Here is a 23,802-nt window from a genome sequence, read left to right on the forward strand (position 1 = left end):
TGAATTGAACCATGGGACTGGCCTCCTGAGTCATAGCTTTCTTTTTCAGAGGGGTAACAGTATTAAGTGTTTTATGCATTGAGACTGCAGGACTATCAACAATTGACTTCAGGAGATATAAAGATAAAATGGCTACTCATCATTTTTATTGGTTCCAGCATTTATGGTAACAATAGTGGAATCACTTGAAGGACAATTATGATAGTGGACTTAACAACAGCTCAGGTCAGCTGTTGTTAAAATAAAGTTGTACATTGACCAGCTAGGAGTTGCACCTACCTGAGATAATTAACTATTATATTAAGCATTGTTATGTGAAAAGCATGTGCTTTTTTGAATGCTGGCACCTTGAAGTTCTAGTTAAAATGACATGTTTGAACGCTATAGCTTCTGGCCAAGCAGTGTTAACCTTTCTTTTCACAGTGATGATATTGCAGTACTATTTGGCAGATAGTCAAGTTTCAGTGCTAGATGCTTAGATGGGTTGTGAATGTTAAAACATATGTGCTGGATACAACATAATATAGTGTGAGCAAAGATTTAAAGGGAAAGTAATGTAAATGTTAATGTCTAAATGTTCTTTCTTGCTTTTTCTCTTTCTAGTGTTTCATAGCATTGCTGTCTACCTTTTCCTTTGTTTTTGGGCAGGTTGATTAGCAATTTAGGTAAACCTTAGATAATGTGAAAATGAACTGCCCTTGGATATCTGTGATAGACTTAAGAATGTGGAAAATGTGGCAAACTGTTTTGTATGACACAGCATTGCATGAGAAGTTACTTTTTTTATTTCTATTGAAATTGCATCATACAGCAATAACTGTTTTTCAGTAAAAGTGTTATAAGAGATTAATACTAAACTTTTTTCCCTGACCTTTTGTAAACTGCTTTGCAAATTGCTCAAATTAATTTAGTTTTACTGCACTCTATGCAAATATTTAGAGACATTTATCAGAAGCTATCTGAGATCAAGTTGATAAAGTGCATGTCTTAATATTTTACATGAGTAAATGCAACAGACTAGGCTGAAAACTAAGAAAGGGGGGAGAAGTGTCCCAGTGTCAGCTGCTTGACTGTTGTATTCAGACCAAGTCAGCTGTCATTCTGATTCAGAAAGGTTTTCTACATTGAAACCTGAAGTCTGTTATGTGCAGTAGTTTTAGAAGCACAGAACAGATGGTTTCTTGACACTCTTGACACTTTACCATAAAGCTATGAACACTGTAAAGTGTTAGTATAATTAATGATATTCAGCTTCACTTCAGACAGACACACTGGTGATATATTCACTTCCTCTAGTTGAAGCCGCTCTGTAACTAGAGGCGTGTTCCTCTGCATTAGTAAAGGGCATGATTGAATGATTCTACCCTTCATAAGGGATCATCTGCTTTCCCTCAGACTTTACTTATCCGGTTATTTTACTGATCAAAGTATTAACGTGTAGAATACCCAGGTAATACTTGTGTATTCAAACCAGTGTGTTGAAATTGAGTTTTGAGTTAAAGCTCACTTTACCAGCAAAATTGCACCCTTGTGATTGCATACCTACATGCTAACCCACAATGCGTAGGTTGCTGGAGTCAAAGCGGCTGCACTAACTGAAAATTTGTATGAATCTGGTTATTGTACAACCCCATTTTCAAAAAGGCTTGAACATTGAGCAAAATGTGAATAATCAGTAATGATCTAGTCTGGTATTTACTTGGGCGTGACTTAGCCAATTAACCAATACCTACCTATTATATGTCAGCTGACCTATCTATGAAGTTTTGACTGGTTAATTTGAATCTTTTTCTGTTTCCTGTCTTGTATTTAAGCAATTTTTTTACAATGTTTTACTATGACCCTGATGAAGGCCACAAGCCGAAACGCGTTGGTCAATTATTTAAGTTGTTAATCTTCCCTCAAGTGTTGCTGGAGTTCCTACTTTGTGAATTCTTTCATCCTCTCCATGCACCTTGGAAGCAGGTGAAGTTGTGCCAGAATTTTTTTTTATTTTTTTTTTGCTTCGATTTAGACTTCAAAAAGAAAAATATTAAAATTGTATAAATTTTTTATTTTTTTTCAATGTCCATCTTAAATGTGAAGCCAGCAGCATGTTTTAGAAAGATTCAACAGGGTGTTATTCACCACATCAATCAGCTCTTTGAAAACACTCTAGTTTTGAAAAGGTTTTGGACTCTTATTCGACACATCACAAGCTGCTAAATAGATCTGGGTCAACTTGGTCATAATTTTTATTTCACAATTCATCAAATATTTTCACAGGGTGATAAGTCTGATCTGGAGGACGTTCCTCAAACTTTTTTCCACAAATGTTTACTTTACCGTCATAATGAAACGATTTGATTTTGGAGGAGAAGATCAAGTTCTCTGTGACCTAACAAAACACAATTTGGCCATTCGAAAGCAGAAGAAAGAATTAAATTATACCCCAAAAACAAAAGGTCAAGTTCACACAGCTCTACAGTGAAAAGGAAAGTATATCCCTTTTCAGTTTTAGGTTTTCTAAATACAACTTTTGAAGAAGAACAACACATGACATATTACGCCATGTCATAATTGATTTAAAACAAACTAAACCAAAATGCAGATGCAGCGTATGGGGGCAAAAACTAAGTACACCCCATGATTCAACAGCTTGTAGAAGCACATTTATCAGCATCTGATTAATAACTTCCTGTGTGACCTTCTGTGTGGAGGAACTTTCGCCCACTCTTCCTTACAGTGTTTCTTCAGTTCATTGAGGTTTGTGGGCATTTGTTGATGCACAGCTCTTTTAAGGTTCAGCATTTCAGGCTGGTTGAGATCTGGATTTTGGGGCATCGCAGCATTTTGTTTCTCTTTTTCTAGATGGATATAAAACCTTTATGAAGCTTTTGATCACTGCATGTTCTATGTTGGAAAATAAAGTCTAGATTTTTGATTAGTTTTCTTTATGTTCTAGGCTCTGTAGGCAGGGAGTAGTATTATAAACTGTTAGAAAAGGTGGAGTGCACATAGCTTCTATTGAACGACTTATTTAGGTGAAAGGCTGAGGGAGGACTCTCCCAGTAGTTCTGCCAGAATTAAAGAGTAAATAATTTTGCTTTTGCTTTTTTTTCTCACTTTATTGCTGGAAAAGGAAGAGGGCAGCAATGAATATGAAGTTAGTCACCCTGCCTTTAATCCAAATCAAACAGTTTTCTCTGAGATGTCAGAAGAATGATGCAGTAACCCATAAACGATGACTGCTGAGACGTCGAGCGATGCCATCAAAGGTCTATAGGACGATCGGAAAGGCAGCACCTGCTCTCAAACCACTGAAATAAATGTTAAAAGGTCGAGGGTATTCATGCTGGTACCGCACTGGGGTTATCAGTTTGACATCTTACATCACTTTGTTTTATTGAGCTGCACTCAAGTCATCAAGGTTCAGCAGTTAGCTTTGGATTCCCAGAGGCAAATGTCTATACATTAAACATGGATAGACATTTTTTTTCATCTGTTGTTCTACTTTTTTAATGTAATTTTAATCTTTTTTTTTGTTTTTGTTTTTTAAATGTGCTTCAAAATAAATAAATTTGAGTTGACTTGACACAAATGTAGCTCTCTTGCTTTTAAAGGCCATGCTGGCACTTAGGATTTTGAATGTTTATCCCCACAATTCACGTTTACTTTACTACTACTCAATCATAATACCACATATACAAATACAACGTACGGCTTTCAAAACAGTTGTTGAGTTCCTATACTAAAAGAGTGCTTCTACATCAGGATGGAAATACTAAATCACACTTGGGTAATGATTTACTTGCAGGTAAATGTGCATCGTGCCATTTTCTGTGGCCTTCATGCATGGTCTTTGTTGACTAGACTTTTATGATATGCAGAGGAAACTACAGGAAGTCCGTTAGAGTAGAGCAACTTTGTTGGGATATGCTGGAGGGTGCAGACGGTTTCCTGCCTCCCCATGTGGGATTTCCCAGATTTCAAACGGTGATAAAACCTTCCAGTAACTTTTTGAACAGAATTTGAATTCTGGATCTGTTTACATCTGTTGTGTTTTTTTTGTTTTTGTTTGTTTGTTTGTTTGTTTGTTTGTTTGTTTTTAAAGGTCAAACAGAAATGATATGGATCATATAGCCCATTCTTTGCATTTGGGATCAAGCTGCATTAATATTCTTTCACATAACAAAGCAAAATGCACAATACTAGAGCTGCTGTCATTATAACTTTGTACCAGAGTACAAATTTCTTAGGTTAGCAGGTTGGTGTCACATTCAGGAGCTTGCAATACATAAAATCTAAATAAAAAAGCTGCTTCGGTGGTAATATATGCCTGTGGCTGCAATACAGTAACTGTACTACTATGACTATGAGCTCTTAGGCTTAAATTGACATGTTAACCTTCAATTTGCCACTTACAAAGGTACTCAAAAATCTAAAGTTTCCAAAGCTCTCCAATCTGTGCACAAAAGTGCTGGAAAATATAATTTTATTTTGATGGGACGTTCATAAAAAAACAGATTTGAAGGTGTTTAAAAAAACCAAAAAACCTGTGATTGGAAAAGTGTGCTTTGTTATTCAAGCACAATAAAGTACAGTTATGTTTTTAGTCTGAAGTGTGGTACCTTTTGGTACCTCAGTGAATGAGGAAAAAATCAGTATTTTGTTTATAAGGAAACCTTTACAGCCCACCTTTTCCGTTAAAGAGATGTATTAATGGAGGCTTCTTTGTGTTTAAATTTTGATTTCACCCCATGTATCAAAACGGGCTGGAATTCCTCTGTAATGACTAATGTTTATCTCTTTCCTTCTTCAGCCCTGTAGCTGCTATTTTTAACTTATTGTACGGCTGCTATTCAAACTAAAACCACAAGCAAAGCTGCTACACTTTGACTTTCTTTGTTTGATCGAATCATTCTTTCCATGTCTGCTTTTATGGAAGTCACATCACAGTAGCAGAGAACACCTATCCCCCAGAATTAGCTCAATAACCCGCTCCAAACAGAAGCCATGTAAGGATTTTTCCCCCTAAAATGTGATGTACAAAGCAGGATTTTATTGTTGTGATGTTGAACATCTATTCCTGAAGCAAAAGGAGTTTAGTTGGTCAGAGCTGTCCATGAAAACTAAGAGATTGCTCCAAACCAAGAAGTCTGATTACTAATGAGGACTATTTCCTGACAAGCCTTTTCCTTTTGTTGACAATAGCAGCCACCCTGCAACTCGAACTCGATTGCCAGATAGTGCAAGCATTAAACGGGGACTTGAATAGCTCACCAACTCATGTGATGTGTACGAGTATTTGCTTAATAGGAGAAAAGGTCAAAATCCAGCTTCTCACAGTATCACTGAAGTGCTTATATTTACCCATATGGAAAAGATATATATAAATCTTATAAAGTTTGTATCTGTCTTGTGTGAAACTTGTATGAAAAGCATATAAGTGTGAAAACAGATATAAGATCCCTTGAAAAATTATATAATGAAACTTGTATGTTTTGGATACTTACTAAAACAATGTATGAAAGTAATGCGAAAGTGGCCACTTTCATGAGTAAATCATGTAAGCCTTATATGATTTACTCATGAAAGTGGCCACTTTCATGAGTAAATCATATAAGTTTTTACTATTTCTTTTCTGTATGGGTATCTTTCTATGCAAATGTGGAAAAGAGCTACTACAGATCATAGTCACGCCCCTCCATGTAGGCTATTTCGAGGCAGGTAGTATATTTTGATGAGAATTGATGGCAGTTTATCAGATCTTTTGTGGCATCTTTTAAAGGACGATGGCACAAAGTGTTTCATACAGGAATGTTGATTTGCTTTTTGTGGACCCACCTTTCACACACCTTACAATCTCGGCAGGTAAAATATGTAAAAGCAACATTTCATCTGCAGTCTATTAAATCAGATGTAATGGTCCTAATTAAGGCTTGGGTTCCCTTTTCTTGTCTTGGTTTCTGCTTCATTTATTCCTTCACAGTGTGCACATAGTTTTAGTAAAAATAAATGCTGTGTGATTGCATGAAATAATCCAAAAACTCTGCAGGTTCATGTGCGTTATACTCCATCTGCATGTTGTGTAAATCTGTTCTTAGATAAATAAATGATGCAACAAAAGAAATCATGTGTTAATCAAACTAAAGCCAAGACATCATCACTCCTATTGTAGTGTAAAAATGAATGCCAGCCGTTGTTAAAAACAAAAGCTTGGCAGACTGCACTTCTGAAGATATTCTTAGAAATCCAGCTATTAAAATATCTCCCTCCTCCCTCTCCACTCTGCCTCTCATCATGTTCGTCTCATATGGTATTGAAGGTAGCATTGTGGCTCGGGAAAACAATGTATTACATTTTGAAAAACAAATTGTCATACAAGATGAATGGAGTGAGCCACTTTAAAAGGTTATGTTGCACTGTGATCATTGGACCGCCGTTTTCATGGTCATTGCATGCATAATTTTCACCACTTTGCTCTCCACTTCTGCTTTAGAAAATGCAAAGTGGCAGGCTCATGCACAAGGCAGAATATTGATGGGGTGGTATGTGAATAGCTTTTCCAATACTGAAGCTGTAATAACAAGCCTTATTACAGCATGGTGAAACTAGTACAATTCAGTGCATTTTTACTTGGATGTGCTGTAGTATAATTATGAGTGGAGATAAATGTAAACATCCATCCATACATCAATTTTCTTAACCATTTATCCAACTCAGGATTGTGGGGGTGGGAGGGTCTGATGTCTGACACCTGGATCATGAATGTTGAGCAGCAAAGTTTGATTTTATAGAAAACTGATTTTTGCTGGGTCTTATCAATAATGTGAAATGCCAAATGATAATATTCAGTGACTTTGTCAGCTGTCATCAAACTCTGGTTTTGCTTTCAAGATACACTCACAGGCCACTTTATTAGTTTGATTTAGCCATGTAGACACAGTCAAGATGAGCTGCTGAAGTTTAAAGCAAGCATCAGAATGACTTTGATTAGGGAATGGTTGTTTGTGCCGGTGGTACTGATGGGATTTACTCAGATAACCTTCTCTAAGTTGTAAGACAACAGGTTGTCTAGAGAAAAATATTCAGTGACAGCAGTTCTCTTGATTTAAAATTGTTGGGCATGTTGTGTCAGAGGAGAATGGTCAAACCAGGTGTCACTTCTGTCAGCTGATAACTGAGGCTACGGTTTGCATGGTCTCGCCATAATTGGACAATAGAAGATTGGGAGGGAAAGCATTGCCTGCTCTGATGAGTCTTGATTTCAAATTGTAGGCTCAGAGTTTTGCATTAATGGTATCAATAACTAGATCATCCTGCCTTGTGTCAATGGTTTAGGCTGGTGGTGGTGGTGGTATAACGGTGTGGTGGATGTTTTCTTGGCAACTTTAGGCCCTTATTACCAACTGTTACCAATTGTTTAAACACCACAGCCTACTTGAGTATTGTTGCTGTTCATCTATTCATCCCCAGGGTACTCATCTTCTGATGGCTGCTTCCACCAGGATAATACACCATGTCACAAAGCTCAGCTCATATTCAACTGCTTAATTGAACATGAAAGCAAGTTCACTGTACTCCACAGTCTGCAGACCTGTATTCAATAGAACACCTTTGGGATATGGTGGAACAAGAGATTGACACTATGGATGTCTAACTCACAAATCTACAGCAGTTGTGTGATGGTATCATGTCAGTATGGAGCAAAAGCACCTTGTTGAACCTATCATGAAGCTAAAAGTGCGTCCGATCCAGTACTTCTGCGGTGTACCTAATAAAGTGGCTGGGTTGTGTATTCCTTCATTTTCTATTTCTAGCTGACAAACAGCTGGTGAATTAATATGACCAAGATTTGCGTGATGAAGTGGTTACCAACAGTTGGTTTTGACTTGTTTTTTTTGTTTGTTTTTTTTAAGAAAGCTGGAAGATTTATAGGTCACAGGGCTTGATAACATTAATTAAAATTTGCTGTGTCCAAAATTTGTATCACAAGCCCCTTCAAAGACCTCGGCTCACTATTTCGCCTCATCTCCTCCATCAGAAGCCCATTCCACCGTATCACTGCTAGCGCTAGAGGGATTTGAGTGGGACAGATTATTTGGTTGACCTCCTTATCTGCTGGAGCTATTTCAACATCTCACATCAATATGTTTGAAATGTGAGTGTTTATCAGCAGTGAAGAGCGCCGGATTATAAGATGTTGTCATATCACAAATCATGTTTCGGGTCACTTTGATAGATGCTTTGTTTTGGGTCATGCAGTGGGGGGCTCTCATGGAAGAATAAGCTAAACTACATTTGGTTTGACAAGATAGCTTGTTAAAATAGATCCACTTAAGAGAGCTGTTGAAAAAGTAGGCCGTGTGTGTGTGTGTGTGTGTGTGTGTGTGTGGTGAAAGCATGGTTACTCTTGACAGCCCATTTGAGTATTTTATTTATTTATTTATTTATTTGGACTTGATTTACATTAAAATGGATTGAAAACAATCTGGCATTTAGTGCTCTTGTAAAGGACAAATTGAACTTGGCCTTGAGTCATTTACATGTTTTTTTTCTGGTAGTGAGGTATTGCAACACATGAGATTTAGGGATGTACTTAGACTGCTAGCTGCACAGTGGAATCAATCAAATGTCATACCGATCAGGTCTCACTCTCTCTAGGCTTGTCCTTAAGAGCTTATGCATCAAAACTGGCAGATAATAACAAGTGATAGATGGGGCGTGCGTGTTCTGACCGTTCAAAGCAATTCAAAGCTGGATGCAAGCCCTCTGACAATCTACAGAGATGCTAGATATGAGCATATAAATGTCTGGGAATTTTTTTTCTGTTTTCTCTGATCTTAGCCATGCAACTCTTTTTATATTCAAACATTTTCAGTCATAGAATTTAATTGAACTTTCACAAGAAATGAAGGATTAACATGAGCATGGATATAGTCATGCACAGACACAATGGAGGGGCTCGTCACCCTGCAGCTATGACTTGGCAACATCACTGTTTGTGCCTATTACTTTTAGCCGGGTAATTTCCTCCCCTGTGGTACAAAATGGTCATCATTTGTTGCTTTTTCTCATCGTCAGCATCACATGGCTACCTGTAATGATTCACAAATTCGTTTTGTTTAGCTCAGACCTCAGGCTCAGTCTCAATTTCTTGCTAACTGAATTTAAAGGGATTGTGAAAAGATTGCGAAATCAAGAACCAGTAAATGTAATGCATTTTCTGACCCATACAGTGGGGCAAAAAAGTATTTAGTCAGCCACCGATTGTGCAAGTTCCCCCACTTAAAATGATGACAGAGGTCAGTAATTTGCACCAGAGGTACACTTCAACTGTGAGAGACAGAATGTGAAAAAAAAATCCATGAATCCACATGGTAGGATTTGTAAAGAATTTATTTGTAAATCAGGGTGGAAAATAAGTATTTGGTCAATAACAAAAATACAACTCAATACTTTGTAACATAACCTTTGTTGGCAATAACAGAGGTCAAACGTTTACTATAGGTCTTTACCAGGTTTGCACACACTGTAGCTGGTATTTTGGCCCATTCCTCCATGCAGATCTTCTCGAGAGCAGTGATGTTTTGGGGCTGTCGCCGAGCAACACGGACTTTCAACTCCCGCCACAGATTTTCTATGGGGTTGAGGTCTGGAGACTGGCTAGGCCACTCCTTTGTTGCCCGGGCGGTGTGTTTTGGATCATTGTCATGTTGGAAGACCCAGCCTCGTTTCATCTTCAAAGTTCTCACTGATGGAAGGAGGTTTTGGCTCAAAATCTCACGATACATGGCCCCATTCATTCTGTCCTTAACACGGATCAGTCGTCCTGTCCTCTTGGCAGAAAAACAGCCCCATAGCATGATGTTTCCACCCCCATGCTTCACAGTAGGTATGGTGTTCTTGGGATGCAACTCAGTATTCTTCTTCCTCCAAACACGACGAGTTGAGTTTATACCAAAAAGTTCTACTTTGGTTTCATCTGACCACATGACATTCTCCCAATCCTCTGCTGTATCATCCATGTGCTCTCTGGCAAACTTCAGACGGGCCTGGACATGCACTGGCTTCAGCAGCGGAACACGTCTGGCACTGCGGGATTTGATTCCCTGCCGTTGTAGTATGTTACTGATGGTGACCTTTGTTACTTTGGTCCCAGCTCTCTGCAGGTCATTCACCAGGTCCCCCCGTGTGGTTCTGGGATCTTTGCTCACCGTTCTCATGATCATTTTGACCCCACGGGATGAGATCTTGCGTGGAGCCCCAGATCGAGGGAGATTATCAGTGGTCTTGTATGTCTTCCATTTTCTGCTGATTGCTCCCACAGTTGATTTTTTCACACCAAGCTGCTTGCCTATTGTAGATTCACTCTTCCCAGTCTGGTGCAGGTCTACAATACTTTTCCTGGTGTCCTTCGAAAGCTCTTTGGTCTTGGCCATGGCGGAGTTTGGAGTCTGACTGTTTGAGGCTGTGGACAGGTGTCTTTTATACAGATGATGAGTTCAAACAGGTGCCATTCATACAGGTAACGAGTGGGGGACAGAAAAGCTTCTTACAGAAGACGTTACAGGTCTGTGAGAGCCAGAGATTTTCCATGTTTGAGGTGACCAAATACTTATTTTCCACCCTAATTTATGAATAAATTCTTTACAAATCCTACCATGTGAATTCATGGATTTTTTTTCTTCACATTCTGTCTCTCACAGTTGAAGTGTACCTCTGCTGCAAATTACTGACCTCTGTCATCATTTTAAGTGGGGGAACTTGCACAATCGGTGGCTGACTAAATACTTTTTTGCCCCACTGTATGTATCGTCTTTATTTGCAGTAAGGGTCAGTAGGAGGTTGTGATGGGTCCCCCCCTTTGGAAGAGTCTTATATGACCACCTCTTCTTCCTTTTTTAATCTCAATATTTTGGTGATTTTTATTAGTTTAAGGTGATATTCTGGATTTTAAAAAAGTGGCATTTATGATAGAAAATGATTTTTCTACAATAGCAAAGGAATATTGATAGAGTTTGAAAATATATTAAACACATGAAATGAAACATTTACAAAACTATTAACTTTTAAACTATAACTTTTACAATTCTGATTCCTGCTAATCCTGATATCCTTTTTTTTTGGCTGTCAGCCTTCAGTTTCATTAAAATTCATAATCCTCTTGGATCTGATGTACGAACACTGGTTCTGTGTAACATTTAGAACAGCTCTCCTCCGGTGTTGTTCTCCATGGAGACCAGAGCAGCCTGTTTGTGCTTTGTGTTACAGCCCAGTGGCTGCTTGGCTGCTCAGCCATGATTAATTCAGGCAGGCCTCAGGGGAGTACAGCCAGGCTAGGTTACCCATCCAGGGATCTGGTGTCTAGCTTCCAAAAGACACTGGCGATTATGGTAGCTTCTGACTAAAAAGGAAGTTCAGGCTATGCCAGCTTTTTACCTGTTCCCCAGAAAGAACAATGTAAATCATTGGTTTGAATGTTTTAGGGAGTTTAAATATTGTAAGCATCATAAACATTTCCTGGTAGACAAACAAGATGTTTGTTATCACAAAACAAAAGCAGAAAAATGCATTTTTGTAGTCAACATCAGCCCAGTAATTTTTATCTGTCTACAGAATCGTTTCACTTTAATTTTAGTATTAGGACCACAAGGGGATTCCTCTTTGTCGAGGAGATGGGGACACTTCCACACAACCACTTATTGTAATTGCTTAAGTCTTCTTGGACTTGGACACCTTTCTGATTATAGGAAGTGGAAAATCAGATTTAAAAGCAGCCCTGTTAGCTTCAAGAGTGTGCAACTGCAGTGTGGTCTCCATCCTTGTGCTTCCACTCTTGTCATCTGTTGGTCAGTTGACTCTAATGGATGGATGACTAGCTTACAATGTGATGCTCATAAATCAGTTGTTTATATGACATGATGGTACATATGGGCATCCACCAAGTTAGAAAAGGTGTGCACGATTTATGGTTTTTAAAAAGGAAACAGAAGAGATGCTGGTCATTTTGTCCACACTTTCTTCCATTTGTTTCAATAAGAGGTAGCTTGGTATTCATTTGAACAGATGCATAGAAAGTTTAGTTGTGCTGCATTCATACTTGCAGACTGATGATTTTTTTTTTAATCTTTTAGCTGTTTGCCTGATGAAAGGTGTGAATAATCCATATGTGGTAAAAAATGTTGTTACTTTTATTTTATGTCTGTCCATGGACATAGTGAGCTAAAACAATCTCGAGGCTTTGAGACATTTGAATGTAACTAATTAAAACTGAATAACAAAATTTGGTTTGTGGTGTTGATTTGTAAAAAAAAGGATAAATGTGTGATCACTCAATGAGTCTTCAGCCAAAGCGAGCTTAAGTTTAAGGCCATGGTTGTCTTTTTTTTTTTTCGTGCAGCAACCAGTAAATGATGATGGATTGTGAGTCAGATGAGCGACTCCATCACTGATGTTCTGGTTTATGTTTTCTTTGTAAAATAATATTCATATAAATATGATATATAGTGATAAAATAACTATTTTCTACAGTTTATTTATGTGTTAAAAGTTACAAGTGTTTTTTTGACAAAAGCTAAATGCGGGCATTTCATATGTTTAGATACAAAGTTGTTTGCATTTGCAGTAGTTGTGAATTTTGGAACAATATGTTAGTACCAAAACATATTTTTTACATTATGTTTCATCTGAGGCTGTGTGCAAAGGGATGATAGGAAAAATGCATCGTGTATCTGATTCTGTCAAAAGGTAAAGGATATCTTCCCAGGCTTAATGGTGACATAAAGAATAAATGGATTATATGTGAGGGGAGGGCAAAAGGACGATGGGAGAGCTGCGTCTCAGCGCTATTATTTATTCCACATCTTTAAAGATATTGCAGCAGCAGCAGGGGCAGCTGTGTTACCCCTCCTCCTCTATCTTCTGCTCAGATACACATTTGCAGAGTAAATCTCCCCTCTCTCATTTTAATAGTACAGTTTCTGATCCCTGCACCAAATCACACTGTTTTCACACTGAGCTGGTCTAATGGTGGTACGGCAATCTTTTTGTTTTTGTCTAGTCACACCTCCTTGATTCTAAACATGACAGCCTTCCTCGCATTATTAATTTGACATCCGTGTTGTTATTTTCTTTATCTTTTTCTATTAGGCAGGGTTCAATAATAAAAATGTCATCACAACTATTAAGGAGTGACAAATCATGACATTTATGGCTCGTAGATTTTTTCCCTGGACACAAAGAACATTATTTCTTTGCAATAAGACAAGCAATCTACCTCACCACCGCCTGAATAAGCGTTAGCTGGAGATCGCTGCTGAGGTTGACTAATACTGTAATTAGTTTCATGGAGAAAGGAATAGAGCTTGGGGTTGTGTGTTATGTTGTGTAGAAAGCTGTGCATATATGGCAGGATGTGGTTTATACAAATGCTATTGTTTCTCTTGAACTTGATCAGAACGGGAAATTAATCTCAGCCCGAGTTTGTGTCTGCCAGGCTCTGTCGGATGCTGTTAGTATTTCAGGACCTCCTACAGGAATAGAAGACCTCTAAACATGCTTTTCACTCTGAGGACATAATTTGCAGTTTGCAAAGTTAAACACAACTATTTCTGACATTTTTAAACCCTTTAAAATTAGCTTTTGTCCAAGTTGGTTTTTATGTTTTTTGTGCTGCAAAATGAGATGATCCGTGATGCCAAAACTGAGACTAAAACCTGCCATAAATGTTGCCGTAATACAGAGTACTCTGTTATTAATCTGCGATTGAATGGGGTCAAGTTGGCAATCCTATGCAATCTGTTTCTAATAAATCATCAAAAATCGCACATTTGTTGCTGTCTACATATATAAATCCTATTTTACTCATGTGACTGAGCCCTTAGCTTGCTCTGAATTAGTAGGTAGTAATATCAAGCCAACTGTGTCACAGTGTTGAATAGTTTTTTGGGTTGAGTTGATTTAAAGTAAGTTAGCTCACCGAACATTAGCTCAGGATGGTAGTGCATGAGGTGAGCCTCCTGTTCGTAGTATTCCCCCCCACACACACACACACACACACACACACACACACACACACACACACACACACACACACACACACACACACACACACACACACACCTGGGGGGTGTGTGTGTGTATTGATGCAGTATCACTATGATGCACACACACTCCACAATGCTCTTAGCATTTTGGCATTTACAGAACCGAAGTTCATTAACGAACTATTACTAGGTCAATAGTTTTTGCTCTTGAATAATTGCAGTGTCAGAAGGTTAGCTGTAGACACCACAGACTTACAGAGATTCTCTGTTGACCTTTAATCCTCTGGCATCATCTCTAATGCCTGACTAATGATCTGTTTAGGAGTGTGGACCCACACTTAGGAATGTTTCTGTTGTCTGCTTATGAAAGAAAAGGAAGGAACTCTCTCCTCCTCATCCACCCTCACTTGTTTTTCTCTCTGTCTTCCAGCTGGTCGGCGGCCAGTTTGACCTGGAGATGAACTTCATCATCCAGGAACCGGAGAGCATTGTGTGCATGGTCGAGCTGTTGGACAAGTGTGAGCCCAACTGTCAGGCTGAGATCTGGAGCATTTTCACCGCCATCCTCAAGAAGAGTGTCCGCAACCTGCAGGCGTGCACTGAAGTGGGGCTCATTCAGCTTGTGCTCCAGCGTATATCCACCATTGACAGCATGATCGCAGGTGCTGAAAACAGTCCTTCATTGAAACAAGTCTTTGTCTTTCCATGAGTTTTTAAAGGTTAAAGGCAATTGGCTTGTGTAGCAGTTGCAGCATGCTATTCAGCTGCAAAGGTGTTTGCTTAACAAAACAATGAATCTTCCCCATCTGGAGAAGAGATGTTTTGTTGCTAAGCCTTTACTGTGACCTCTGTAAGGAAGGAGAGCTGGCTAAATGATAAATTCCAACTCCACATGTGAATTGATCACTACAGTTTTTTGTCCAAAATATCATAATTTCATCCTCACATATTATGCTGAGTGAGGATTCAGTTGTCCTGCACAGCCTCCTTAAGTCTAAGTCTAATTTGTCTGATGCCCATCTGGAAATTAGTATGAACTAGTCCTGCAGTGTATGGTTCAGTGAACCTTTGCCAGCTAGAACAGCTCTGGCCTGGAGCATGTATGCAGTCAAGCAAGGGTGATATAGCCCAGTAGTAACTAGGCAGCTAAAAGTAATGATTATAATAACATTTACTTTAGTGTGAATGCAGTATTAGTTAAGTTAAAGAGATCTGCAATCCCCTTTACTAAAAACCAAAATGAAACCATGTAGTACAGAATTGAACAGCAAGACTTTAATATTATGTAGAAAACATCCTCTCAGATGTTACTGCCGTTCATCTTTATGCTGGAAGAAGTGAATCATATTAAACGGTTAACTTCCATAAAATGCACACTAGTCTTATCTGTCACTAGGCTCATTATTAATAATGGCTAATAAGAGACTGCACAGAAGCTGGGACTCTCCCGGAGCATCCTGTCTATTTTAGGTCTCCGTTTTCAGTTATTTAGCTGCTCGAAGCGTTCGCTACACTGTAATTCTTACTGTAATACTTCCAAAACAGCTAGGATGCTGTGTAAAATGTACAGTAAAACGGAATGCAATGAACCTCAAATCTAAGAAAACCATATTTTATTTAGAAGACAACATCGATTATTTAAACTCAGAAAATGTATCATGTTAAGACAAAAATGAGGTACTTTTGGATTTGATGGCAGCAATATGTCTCAAAAAAGTTGGAACAAGGTCATGTTTACCACTGTGTAGCATCCTCTTTTCTTTTAACAGTAGTTTGTAAACGTGTGGGAACTGAGGACACTAGCTGCAGGACGTTTGGAAGAGGAATCCCTTATTCTTGTCTGATATAGGATTTAGTTCAACATCTCAGTCCAAACACTTGATAAGGTTTCTATGTCCTATTGAGAATAACATGTGAGTGTGAGACTTGGAAATCACTGCATTTATTTATTTATTTATTACATTTTACACGTTTGCTGAACTGTTTTGGAAATAAGGTTGTATTATATCTTGTCAGCCTGTTTTTAACCTGCCATGTTTAACGCCTGTGTTTTTCTGTCCTCTTTGTGTACGTGTGTCCTTGCAGACCTGCTGGTGGACATGCTGGGTGTACTTGCCAGCTACAGCATCACAGTTAAAGAGCTGAAGCTTTTCTTCAGCAAGTTGCAAGGGGAGCGAGGCCAGTGGGTGAGTCAGAGGCTCGCCACGGTGATCTGTCTTGGTTGTCTGGGGCCCGCATGAGCAATGTTCTAGCAACACCTAAACTGCTGCCATCCCACAGGCAATGCCCTCATCACACAGAAAATATAGATCATGTGAAACCAGATGACTCCTGTTCACTGGTCTTTGCACCTCTAGATTATTGATATTAGCTGCTTCTTGAGAGTACACACACAGTCCAAATTTAGGTTGCTTTTTTTCACATCGTGACCGTGCGAGCCAACACACTTATTATTTACACAGTTGGGGAAGATTTTCTACAATAAATCCTGTCTGAGCAGCTGCACACAGGTATACCCACAATGAAATTAAGATTTATGATACATGTACAGAAGATAAGTTGCTTCATCCAGGGAGAATCAGTAGCACAGAAAGGATGACAGATGAAGCGAGGAAGAGAAGAAGAGTAACCCATTAATCACTGACACTAATCAAGTGAAGGAAATGGGCCAAGTTGATTTTATGCCTGTAAATTTCACCTCACACTTCCCCCTGTCAAGCAGCTTTTGCTACTGCTCCATTTTTTCCCTTTATGAATATCTGGAGCCGGATAGACCATGGGAGCTTGTGTTGTGCTAGTAAAACATGACTTTCTTTTCTTTTCCTTTTGTAAAAACACTCAGTCATATTTGTATTTATACAACACAGACTATATTGCCAAAAGTATTCACTTGTTTCATGCGCACATGAACTTGAGTGAGGCAACATTCTTAATCCATAGGATTTAATGTGATGTCGGTCCACCCTTTGCAGCTATAACAGCTTCAATTCTTCTCCGAGGGTTTTCCATGAGGTTTAAGAGGATTTATGGGAAATTCTGACTGTTCTTTTAGAAGTGCATTTGTGATGTCAGACACTTACTTTGGACAGGAACACCAGCCTTGCAGTCTCAGCTCTTTTTTTTTTTGTCCCAAAGGTGTTCTATCAGGTTGAGATCAGGACTCTGTGCAAGTTCTTCCACACCAAACTCGCTCATCCATGTCTTTATGGGCCTTGCTTTGTGCACTGGTGCATAGTCATCTTGGTACAGAAGGGGTCATCCCCAAACTGGGAGTATGAAATTGTCCAAAATATCTTGGTATCCTGAAGCATTAAGAGTTCCTTTCACTGGAACTAAGGGGCCGAGCCTAACTCCTGAAGAACACCCTCACAAAATAATCCCCTCCACCAAACTTTACACTTTGCACAATATAGTCAGACAAGTACTGTTCTCCTTTCAACCACCAAACCCAGATTCATCCATTGGATTGCCAGACAGAGAAGGGTGATTTGTCACTCCTCTAGAGTCCAGTGGCACCCTACTTTACACTGCTGCATCCGACACCTGGCACTCTGCATTGCTCTTGATGATGTAAGGTTTGGATTCAGCTGCTCGCCCGTGAAAACCTATTCCATGAAGCTCTCTGCAGGCTGTTCTTGAGCTCATCTGAAGGCCACATGAAATTTGGAGGTCAGTAGTGATTGACTCTGCAAAAAGTTGTCATTTTCTGCACCTCAGCATCTGCTGACCCCACTCAGTGATTTTATGTGGCCTGCTACTTTGTGGCTGAGTTCCTGGGTTTGTAACACCTGAATTCAGTGATTTGGATGGGTGAGTGAATACTCTTGGCGATTCATTGTATTTTAAATAGGCGTACTGTGCCGTGCACAGGGTTGAGAAAATATGAGGAAATCTGTCAGGATGTCAGTCTTTGCAGTTTTTGAGTTAGATTTAGAACAAGCAGAAGGAGCCTGCATGTGTGAAGAGCAGGTTTAAAACCAGTGTGTGCATATTTGTGTGTGTATGCTTGTTTGAACATTGATAGTATATCAGCTGCCTTAAGTAACACCCATGTGTCTGTGTTTTCTCCTCAGCCTCGTCACGCAGTGAAGCTTTTGTCAGTGCTAAAGTACATGGCTCACAGGAGCGGTCCCAACTCCTTCTTCAGCTTTCCAGGAAAAAATGCAGCTGTGAGTATATAATGCCACAACTGTAAACACAATACAGTTTGTAGTTTTGTCCGTGTGCACTATCAGTGGCTTTTATATGAAACACTAAATTAATGATTAAAGATGTGAAATCATGAACCCAACACAGATACAAGAGGAAAAAAAACAAGCAAAGCCTCCGAGGAGGAATATAATGCATGAGAAGTGTTCAAGTGGAATTTAGGAACAATGAGTGCACTCTAAAATTTGTGAAAAATCCTTTTTTCCCACCACCATTGAGAAATATTTTACACCAGTGTTGGGATGAAATGAAGGACTTTGCTTTTTCACCTGTTTTCCATTAAGCCAACTGTTTAGTCTTGTGTGTAATTTTTCTCTTATTGACTGCATTACACATGCTTTTTATTTTTCATACTACTTATATTTTTTATATTATATATTTTCTGATCTGCTATTAAGCATCAGGCCCCTCCCAGGGCTCCAAAGCTAATTCATTCCTGCTAAATCTTGTGAAGTGTGTAGTAATGTTGGAGCATAATCTCATGCAGTTTGATGCTAATACCATGCTTTCTGATGTTTGCATGAAACGCATTAATGAAGCAAAGGTCATGCATAGTGAGCTTTGAAATATTCAAATACCGTTTGTAACTTGGCTGCACATTAGTTTAGTGGAAGCCTCCTCGTTTAGCAGTTGGTATCATGGAAAGGCAGGCTGCACAGTGCCTTATTTGTCTCTGCTTAACATCTTTTAGTAGGTTTTTATTTTAAAGATGACACATCATAACACACCCTTGGTGCATATTACAGGATTGTCGATTGTGACAGCTACAGAAAAATTAACAGACTTGGAAAAAGAAAAACCAAATCAACTGAATCTAGTCAGTTATCTGCCTAATTATTATAATCTACTTTGGCTGTGAGTGGCACGCTCCAGCTTTAGTTTCTATTACACTGAAACTTTACAAAAGCATTGTTTATAGAAGCATTGCTTTTTGCATCATTACCACATACATGAAAAATTGCATTGCTGTTTTTTCCCCCCTCTTCCTGCCACAAGATATTTTGTGGCACGTCAATGCGATCACCTTGGGAGTTTTTTCTCTCTCTCATATTTGAATATGTCACAGTTGTTCCTCGATTGATAATCGCTACTAAACTTTGGAGCTAAATGCGTCATAATCAGTGTTTTTAAATACATGGATGCAGGCTAAATTAAAACATGAAGCTAAACGAACCTTTCATTATGTCTAATGCACATAGATGTGTTTAAATCTGTTCCTCGGTACTTCATTAGTCTACTCACACCTTTAACATACTGCATGTTTGTGTGTGGTTTCCTGCTTGTGTGTGTGTAACCCTCTGCTGAGATGATGACACATGTACAGATGCAGCACGCCGCCTTGTGAGCTGTGGTTTCATTTTTTTCTTTTTCACCTAAATGCTGCTATTACGTGTCTGTGCTTTTCTACAGCGTGCTGTGTACAGTGCACATACCTCTGCTAATGAAACAGTAAGACAGGAATGTGATTTAGAGTAAATGTTTTCCAGCTGTTCTTCACTCTTGTTTTGTTTTTGTGGGGTTTCAGACTGACCTACTGCACTACTGAACAGTGTTAATTAATATTTGAAGGCTCATTTCATTCCACAGTTGGGATCCTACATCACAGTGTCTGATGCTTTTTGTTTTTTCTTCTGTTTGTTTTCCCATAACAGGCAATAGCTCTGCCCCCCATAGCAAAATGGCCATATCAGAATGGGTTTACATTCCACACGTGGATCCGCATGGATCCACTCAACAACATCAATGTAGACAAAGACAAGCCTTACCTGTACTGGTAGGTACACGAGAATTTTCGAAACATTAAGGAGTGAACATAAACCTTTGCTCTTTGCCATTTAAATGTTAATTTTGTTTGAACGTGGCACAAATGGAACGCAGGAGTGCCAACTTCGCCTTTAGGACATAGTTTAGACACAAAGAAAACTGCACGAAAGGTGAGCGTGTCAATTTTCCCACCAAGATGATTTATTTTGAAACCCACTCCCTCCAGCCTCAAAGGTTGTTTTTCCCCGTGTCATCATACTTTGTTTAATCTCTGAGGAACAAGTAAAACAAACCCTCTGAACATTTTATTTTCAACCAACATTCATTTCTGCCAAAATCTCATTTATTCAGCAGGGGTCTGCTTAAGCCGCTGTGAAAACGGTAAGCAAACCGGGCAGCCAACGAGCTGTTTGAGAGAATCCTTAATAAAAACTCCCCCCTTCAGTCTGGTGCCCTTTTAACAAGAGAGATATTCACTAAATCACATGAAGGGGCCCCATCTCTCTGGGACACTGAGAAGGATGGGAAGACTTAGTGAGGATCAGAAATGATTGTTTTTTTTTTATGCTTTAAAAATTCCCTTGAAAATGTTTTTTTAATGTTTTTTTAAAACTGTAATTCACACTGCCACTAAAAGGTACAGTAGTTGGTATGAAACTGTGCAGCATCATTTCCAAAGTAAAGTTACATGTTTGTATTTCCCCTTCGTTTTGTTTCAGTTTCCGTACCAGCAAAGGCATGGGTTACTCGGCACACTTTGTGGGCGGCTGTTTGATAGTGACCTCATTAAAATCGAAGGGGAAAGGATTCCAGCACTGTGTAAAGTATGACTTCAAACCGCAGAAGGTACGAAAGGAACGAAAACGAAGCTAAATACAGTGTTTTGTACCCAAATATTCAAACACATGAAAAGGCAAATCCTTGTAAATAGATCACAGAAATCATATGTCAGCGCACACATAATCAGTCACATCTATACACCCAAATACACATTTGCACACACGATAAATCTAGCCCTTCCTTTAAAAATGAGCTGCCACATCTTACCTGACTCTGGGGAGAAGCAAAACTAGAAGATGGAGGAAGGAGGGCAGTGGGAGAGAAGGATTATCCAGGGCTCTGTTCCTTCCACACAAAGCATGCATTGAAAACTGTTAGTTTCAGAAACCGCAGTCTGCGAGCAATTTGAAAGTTTCTGGTGTTTTTTGTTTTTTTCCCCCTGGAGCTTGAAGGAGTCATCTTACTTCACCAAACCCCAAGAGGACTCATTTTAGTTGATTTTTACATGGTTATAATGCTTGTTCTCTCACATAATGAACTATTTATTATTATTTCACTGGTTGCAAAGCTGAAGTAAAACTAGAAGCAAACATTAAGCAGAAGGTGGGATCATAGCTGAGGGCAGTGAGTCATGAAACGTGACTGAATTACAGTGATAGAGGACACCGACTTGCTGATAACATGTGTGTGCGTGTGTTGGTCTGATTGATGCACTTCCATTGTGTGAAAGTGTGCTTGTTCTGGTCGTTGCAGTGGTACATGGTGACTCTAGTTCATATCTACAACCGCTGGAAAAACAGTGAAATCGCCTGCTTTGTGAACGGTGAACTGGCTTCCTTTGGAGACATTGCCTGGTTTGTCAACACCAGTGACGTAAGTAGCAACAGTTTAATAGTATGTTTGTTTTTTCTCTTTTTCTCAAAAACAGGACAGGAGTTGGTGCTACTAACAGCTCCTGTAATATTTAATGTCTGCACAGATTCACAGAGAATTAAAGGAAGAGTGTGAGATTTGGGGAGAAATGTTTTGCTTTTCATGTAGTGCTATTTAGTTTTTTGCTAAAATGCATTTAAGTATTCACTTAAATAAGCCATTTCTGTGTTTGCAAATCATTATTACTTATTACATGAACCCTTTGGTAAAATGTAGGCATTGATTGTAGCATGTGGGGGTTAGACATATAGGCGCTCTAACAGGTTTTCTGTTTAAATATCAGTTTTGTCACTCAAAACCAAACAAATAACACCCCGACTATCTTGCCTGATTTTACGCACATCCATTCACAGTCCTTGCTTTCAGAGGGCTTTCCTTGCCCTCCATCTGTGAAGCATGGAAAATGCAGTGTAAAATGATTAAATGATGGCCGTGTTCACTTCACACTTCAGAACTCTGTCACAGTCCACAGGATTGCTTTCTGTCATGCTGAGATAAAAGATTGTAACATTACATTATGTTTGGAATTATTGTGCCATCACAGTGTAATGTAATCCTGTAGCTGTGGCAGAAAGCAAATTGGCTTCTTGAAGGAGACGTGATCTTATCATTCTTAATATTTCTGCTTTAAAGCTAGCGTTAACATCAGTGTGTCTTTCCCTGCTGTTCTCTCTTGATTTTTTTTTTTCTTTCCCTTTTTGGTTTTGTTTACCCACCCCCATCTGTCATCACCCCTTATTTCCTTCCTCGCATCGTACCCCTTTTGTTTTTCTCCTTTTGTCTATTTTTGTTTTTTCCTTTTGGTGCTCTCGTAATTCCTTCCTCCCTTCCTGCTTCCTCCCTTTGCAGACATTTGACAAGTGTTTCCTGGGATCGTCTGAGACGGCAGATATCAACCGTGTGTTCTGCGGACAGATGGGGGCAGTGTACCTGTTTGGAGAAGCTCTCAGCGCTGCTCAGATCCTTGCTATCTATCAGCTGGGTCCGGGCTACCAGGTTGGAAAGCATGAAACTGTATTTTATTTACAGCAGAACATAGAAAAGAATATCAAATGTTTAAACTGACACGTGTTACTATTTTTTTGAAAAATCTCAAAAAAGTTTGGACATGTGCAACTCTAGAGGAACATTTTTGCTACTAATTAGATTAATTGTAAAAAGTTCAGTAACATGATTGGTTATAATAATGAGCATCTTAGAGAGGAAAAAATATATACTGGCATGACTTCTCTGCTTTTGTCAACATTTTAAACATTCAGGAATTAAGAAGGGCAATTATAGTACCTTTGCAGGTTGTTTACTTTACTTTCTTGGATTCTATGACATCCCTGCGTCATGTTTTTCATTTCCTCGTGTGTAAAATGTTTTCAGTGGGTGGCAGCTCTGCACTGGAGGCAACACCTGAAATCTTATTTTTGGAGCTATGCTTGCTTTTTAACTGCATAATGATAACAAGCTGGGTGGCCACAACAGGGCGCAACATCCATGGTTTCCAAGAAGAATTTCACATTTAGAAAAATCATCCAAGTCCATATTAAATGAACAGCAGTGGTGTTTTTTGGATCATAGCCAGTAATCATAGATGCTTACAGAGATTTCAATATATTATCAAAGTCCTTTAATGTGTTGTAATCTAAAAATACTTTGGTATACAAGTTAAGAAACATTCATTTATATTGATGAGCTAGTTACCTCTGGGAGGTTATGCTTTTGGTAGGGGTTACATGCATGTGTCTGTAAACACGATAGCTCGAAAAGATTTAAATAATAGTCTGATAAAATTTTATCGGGGTGTAGAGTGAGGTCATGTTAATAATTCATTACAGTTTGGCTTACATTCACTAAGGTCTTCAAGGTCAATTAAATAATTTATTGGTTGAAAATGGACTAAAAGCCTTAAAACTTATAAACAATGGTTCTTACTATTATCCTCAGTGTGGTATGTCTTGCAGTATGCATGTATGTATAAAGATTTAAAATATCACGTCAAATGTACTACCTGGACATAAAGTATGTTTTAAAAAGAAGAAAGAAGGTAGCTGAATGAATACAAACTACAGTATTATTCCCTTAAAAGTAAGAGCTG

General features: G+C 38.8%; 1 protein-coding gene across 8 annotated transcripts in view; it reads left to right on the forward strand.

Annotated features, from left to right (window-relative positions):
- The window catches only part of lrba (LPS-responsive vesicle trafficking, beach and anchor containing), a 176,200-nt gene that overhangs the window by 11,071 nt on the left and 141,327 nt on the right, over positions 1–23,802 (forward strand). For all 8 annotated transcript variants that reach the window (XM_086295381.1, XM_086295382.1, XM_086295384.1 and 5 more), the window contains exons 2-8: positions 14,461–14,692; positions 16,116–16,216; positions 18,104–18,199; positions 19,892–20,013; positions 20,723–20,849; positions 21,537–21,656; positions 22,566–22,712. In XM_086295381.1, the coding sequence (XP_086151507.1) occupies positions 14,461–14,692; positions 16,116–16,216; positions 18,104–18,199; positions 19,892–20,013; positions 20,723–20,849; positions 21,537–21,656; positions 22,566–22,712 (945 nt within the window). The remainder of the gene's footprint in view (positions 1–14,460; positions 14,693–16,115; positions 16,217–18,103; positions 18,200–19,891; positions 20,014–20,722; positions 20,850–21,536; positions 21,657–22,565; positions 22,713–23,802) is intronic.

The sequence above is a fragment of the Aulonocara sp. 'chitande type north' Nkhata Bay genome, linkage group LG6 (assembly GCF_057382095.1).
Source record: "Aulonocara sp. 'chitande type north' Nkhata Bay isolate Kocher_YH1m ecotype deep benthic linkage group LG6, A_spYH_male_GT1.1, whole genome shotgun sequence".
In the NCBI taxonomy this organism is placed as follows: Eukaryota; Metazoa; Chordata; class Actinopteri; order Cichliformes; family Cichlidae; genus Aulonocara; species Aulonocara sp. 'chitande type north' Nkhata Bay.